Below are 6,000 nucleotides of genomic sequence, written 5' to 3'. Positions count from 1 at the left end.
TAATTTTTTAAAAAGATAAACTTATTGACTAGTGTTATAAAATCGAGACTTCATTAATTTTTTTTTTACTACAAATATTATAAAATTATTACAAACAATAAACATCTTCCTTTATTTATATTTTTTCCGAGTTTTTTCCTATAACTACACTTACTACTTTAACTAATATATATATATATATATATATATATATATATATATATATATATATATATATATATATATATATATATATATATATTATCAAATTTAACTTATTTATCTATCAAACTTCAAAGGAATCAAAATTTATTTTCCCCCGTGAACACAAGAAAAAACAAAAGAAAATATCGTACTACATAAAAAAATATTTCAGTGAAAAATTAAAAAAGAAATAACGTTAGCAAGGAGAAGAACTGAACGAAGGGAGGACTACACTTCCGTAAGTCACTTTTCTTCTCTCTCATGCTCTCGCCCCTCCCTCCCTCTATAAATACTCCCAACCTACTAGCTTAGAACACCAATTTCCTTTTCTCTTTCACCAGAAAGTGACACTGAGAGAAGAAGGAAAAACTAACCAACACCACAGCCCCTAATTTCCTTTTTCTCACAATGGCGGCTTCAGTCGACAACCGTCAATACGGCACCCACATAAACGCCGTCGTTCGCGCTTGCGGCCCAGACTTCAATACCCCTCTCCCGTCGGATTTCGATTTGGACTCATCCAGCGACGACGAAGACCAAAACGACGACGCTTCGTATCTCAAGGAGTTGATACAAAAAGCGAACGCGGAAACCGAGGCGTCGCTGTTGGACCCGCGAGACGAGGGAACCGCGGACCAGTGGATCCCGCGGAACGCCTCCATGGTGCGGCTCACAGGGAAGCACCCCTTCAACGCGGAGGCCCCACTCCCCCGCCTTATGCACCACGGCTTCATCACCCCATCGCCACTCCACTACGTCCGCAACCACGGTCCAGTTCCCAAGATCAAATGGGATGAATGGACCGTGGAAGTGACTGGGTTGGTCAAACGATCAACCCACTTCACCATGGAGAAACTTATGAGGGAATTCCCTCACCGCGAGTTTCCCGCCACACTAGTGTGTGCGGGAAATCGGCGCAAAGAGCATAACATGGTGAAGCAGAGCATCGGCTTCAACTGGGGTGCCGCCGGGGCCTCCACCTCCGTGTGGCGGGGGGTCCCGCTGCGTCATGTGCTGAAACGCTGTGGGATCCTCGCCCGTATGAAGGGCGCCATGTACGTGTCCTTCGAGGGCGCCGAGGATCTCCCCGGGGGCGGTGGGTCCAAGTATGGAACCAGCGTCAAGAGGGAGATGGCCATGGATCCGTCGCGTGACATCATTCTCGCGTTCATGCAAAACGGCGAGCCGTTGGCGCCGGATCATGGATTTCCCGTGCGCATGATTATTCCGGGGTTCATCGGTGGAAGAATGGTGAAATGGCTCAAACGCATTGTCGTTACTGAGCATGAGTGCGATAGTCATTATCATTATAAGGATAATAGAGTACTCCCTTCCCATGTTGATGCAGAACTTGCTAATGACGAAGGTATAATATGTCTTTCTTCGAACTCTAATGGTTTTTAATTTTGTTACTTCTTTTTGCCTAGGAATATTGCATGAGGTTGAAAATGAACAGTGGTACTTTTACAGTGAGATTTAGATAATTTCATGGACAGAAATTAATGACGTTTTTTTTGGTGTCTCCTTGTAGGTTGGTGGTACAAGCCAGAATACATCATCAACGAGTTGAATATAAACTCAGTGATAACTACGCCTTGTCACGAGGAGATCTTGCCCATCAACTCATGGACTACACAGAGGCCTTACGTAATCAGAGGCTATGCATATTCCGGTGAGTTTTGGTGTTTTTCATTCCTTTTCCTGAAAGGAACAAGTACATCAATATTATTAGCACTACTTAATTAACTACATAAGGGAACTAATTAATGGAGTGAATTATCCTCCACAAATTTTTCAGGATAATAACATAAAGCATTTTTGTAGCATTAAATAAATAAAATTTATTAAAGTCTATCAAGCAAAAAAATTAACAGAGAATTGGTTGTACAAGTATTAACCAAATAAAAAGATAATTACAAGTGTGAAAGATTAGAATAATGTCTTGTTTCTCTTTCAAGTGGCTGGCGCCGAATAAAACCCCAATTTTGGATTGGTAATGGAGTTGTGGCTGTATCATGCAACTGGTAGACAATGACTTGAAGAATGAAAACTGTGTTATATACTTATATGTTTGGATGCAAATTAAAGTTAGAGTGTCTCGTTGTACGTGCAGGTGGTGGAAGGAAAGTGACACGTGTGGAGGTAACACTTGATGGTGGAGAAACATGGCACGTGTGCACATTGGACCATACTGAGAAACCTAACAAATATGGCAAGTATTGGTGCTGGTGCTTCTGGTCTTTGGAGGTGGAGGTGCTTGACCTACTTGGGGCCAAGGAGATTGCGGTTCGAGCTTGGGATGAAGGTCTCAACACTCAGCCTGAACACCTCATTTGGAATGTTATGGTACGAATACTTTTTTAAGAAATTTGTTCTTTTTTTTATCAATAAAAATTAAATTTAATACCAGAGAATTTATTATTTTCACATATCGTACTCATCAATTAAGATAGATCATCTTGATCTAAGAAACTCCGCTTTACAAATTTTATTAAAATTTTATGACGGCTTCACTTGACGTCAACACCTGTCATTTTCGCGGCCTCCTTGAGTGGAGAAATGATCAACCTTTTCTTTAATAATATATTCTAAACGCCAAACTTATTAATTACCTGAATTTCGTTATACATAATAATATAAATTTGATCTGATATACATTTATATAATATGTTTTTTTTAATGAATTTATATAGTGATGATAGTAAAAAAGCGAATTTATATAGAGACTAGAGAGTATATTCATACAATATTTAATATAATAAATAGGAGAGATTAAAAGAAAAGAGAGAAAATATAGCATAAAGATAAATGATTTGATGAAGAAATTAAATAAAGATTTATATAAATTGTTATCTAATTTTATTGTATGAATATGGCATCTCATTTATCTATAATACTCTGAAAACTATATAAGATTTTTTTGGTTTAGTGGCTGTGACTTTTATAAAAATAATGAAACAAGAAAAGTTTCATCATTTAAAACAAATTAGTCACCATGTCTCAACAAAGACTTAACTATATATTTTGACGCAATCCAGTGATGGAGAAAACGGCCCACTAAAGAAATATCATTAATTTTGTGATTTTTTGGCTTACTTTGATTGAACTGACTTACTGAAAGACACAGTTGAAAACAATTCTTTTCACTTGAAGAAAAGCCGAATACTGATATGTAAATAAACCTTCCTTTATATTTTGATTTTCATAACCACCTTGCATCCTCTTTATTTGTTGAATTTCATTTAATATGTTTTTAATAGTGTAAAGTCTAATGAACCCTTTTGTGTTATCTTTTTGGAATGCAATAATGTGTAGGGCATGATGAATAACTGCTGGTTCAGAGTGAAAACAAATGTGTGCAAGCCCCACAAGGGTGAGATTGGCATAGTGTTTGAGCATCCAACCCAACCAGGCAACCAACCCGGTGGCTGGATGGCAAAGGAAAAACATTTGGAAAAATCACAAAAGCCAAAACCAACCCTAAAAAAGAGTGTCTCCACACCATTCATGAACACTTCCTCAAAAATGTTCTCCATCTCCGAAGTGAAAAAACATTCCAACCCTGACTCTGCTTGGATCATTGTCCACGGTCACGTCTATGATTGCACCCGCTTCCTCAAAGATCACCCCGGTGGTACTGACAGCATCCTCATCAATGCTGGCACCGACTGCACCGAAGAGTTTGACGCCATCCATTCTGACAAAGCAAAAAAATTGCTTGAAGATTACCGAATCGGGGAGCTCATCACCACTGGTAATATACATTGGTTGCATCTTTCTTTAACTTTCAGTGCATGCATTACTTATAAGTTTAATTTATAGGTATTGACGACTGTGAAATAATAATAAATAAGTAGAAGATATTTTTTAAGACAACTTTACAAAAGTTAATGAAATATTAATAATTGATCAAAGATATTTTATTTTGTCATCCAATAACAAATGGTTATATATTGTATTTTTTTTTTTTACTTTTACAATAATTTCCTACAAAAAATCTACCTTGGTACATTTAGATATAGAAAATAAATTCATTTTATTTTGTTAAGAATTTAATTTATTTAGTTATTTAATATTTTATATGGTTTGATAATTTTGCATGAACAGGCTACACCTCAGACTCATCGCCCAACAACTCCGTGCATGGCAATTCCGAATTCACTCATTTGGCCCCTATTAAGGAATCTACAACACCACCATCACGTAGTGTGGCTCTCAACCCACGCGAGAAAATCCCATGCAAGCTCGTGTCAAAGACCTCCATTTCTCATGACGCGAGGCTATTCCGTTTTGCATTACCCTCAGAGGACCAACTCTTGGGATTATCCGTGGGGAAACACATTTTCTTGTGTGCCACCATCGACGGCAAGCTATGCATGCGAGCCTACACTCCAACAAGTAGTGTGGATGAAGTGGGTTTCTTTGATCTACTCATCAAGGTGTACTTCAAAGGTGTGCATCCCAAGTTTCCAAATGGAGGACTCATGTCTCAACATTTGGACTCTCTACCCATTGGATCCATGTTGGACGTGAAGGGCCCATTAGGTCACATAGAATACACCGGAAGAGGCAACTTCATGGTTCATGGAAAACCAAGATTCGCCAAGAGGTTGGCCATGTTGGCTGGTGGAACTGGGATCACGCCCATTTACCAAGTGGCGCAAGCGATTTTGAAGGACCCAGAGGACCACACCGAAATGCATGTAGTGTATGCGAATCGCACAGAGGATGATATATTACTGAGGGAGGAGTTGGATGAGTGGGCGAAGATACATAATGACCGGTTCAAGCTATGGTACGTGGTGGAAATCGCAAAGGAAGGGTGGAAATACAGTGTAGGGTTCATCACAGAGAGTATCACGAGGGAGCACCTTCCAAAAGCGTCGAGGGATTCCTTGGCTTTGACATGTGGGCCACCACCCATGATTCAGTTTGCAGTGCAGCCTAATTTGGAGAAAATGGGATATGATATCAAGAACGATTTGCTTGTGTTTTAGGGCATGGAGAAGTAGCTAGATTGCTAGATTGTGTTGTGTATTGTATTTGTTTGTGTATCGGGTGTTATTGGAGTATTAATGTTTGTTTCATTCTTTATAAGGGTAAAAAAAGAAGTGAAAAATTGTATATGAACCGAGATTGTTGGGAAGTAACTCTTCATCCCTTCTCACGCTTTAATGTAGACAGGTAAGTCAAGATTTTTTTACTACTTTAGTGTAAATAAATTAATGTTATATATGCCTATCTACTCTCTTCAATTCAGCATCTATTTTATTTCATATTTTTTTTTCCTTTCTACTTTTATGCAATTGTAAGCATATTGTAAATATTTATTTTATACAAATAATTTCTCTTAATTTTTTTATTCTTTAAGGATTGATTTGCAATGAAAGGTATGCATGTGTATATTGGTGGTCACATATGTTAATTTTACGTGAAAACATTATCAAATTATGATAAATAATCTTTCACATAATTGAGGGTTTTTTTTAATTAGCAAAAGGATAAATATTTTAATAACCAAACAGGTACCTGAAGTAGCCTGCCAAATACACAAGAGTTGTATAAGATACCAAGTTGCAGTATAGAAAAATTCATTAAGGAACCCTTTTCCTACATAACTCAGTTCTATAACAGAAAAATAACCCTGGCTATTTAACTACCCTCCACATGTAAAAAATGAGATCATGGACTTTTGGCACTGTTTATAAATGATAATAACGAGTTAAAAGAAATTTGGCACTGTTTATATTTCCACAAAAATAATGAAACTTGAAAAACCCATGGAATAGGTGACTAATAATGTGAAATAACATTTCT

The 6,000-nt window shown here is 37.6% G+C and overlaps 1 protein-coding gene across 1 annotated transcript; it reads left to right on the top strand.

Moving 5' to 3' along the window:
- The first annotated feature begins 498 nt into the window (after positions 1–498).
- Positions 499–5,442, top strand: LOC114381160 (nitrate reductase [NADH] 2). Its single transcript, XM_028340346.1, has 5 exons — positions 499–1,549; positions 1,715–1,855; positions 2,297–2,529; positions 3,499–3,937; positions 4,291–5,442. Exons 1-5 carry the CDS (start codon positions 592–594, stop codon positions 5,178–5,180), a joined length of 2,661 nt encoding a protein of 886 aa, XP_028196147.1. The 5' UTR covers positions 499–591; the 3' UTR covers positions 5,181–5,442.
- Positions 5,443–6,000: the final 558 nt, after the last annotated feature.

This window comes from Glycine soja, chromosome 13 (assembly GCF_004193775.1).
Source record: "Glycine soja cultivar W05 chromosome 13, ASM419377v2, whole genome shotgun sequence".
In the NCBI taxonomy this organism is placed as follows: domain Eukaryota; kingdom Viridiplantae; phylum Streptophyta; class Magnoliopsida; order Fabales; family Fabaceae; genus Glycine; species Glycine soja.
This window is presented reverse-complemented; position numbering and strand designations above follow the sequence as displayed.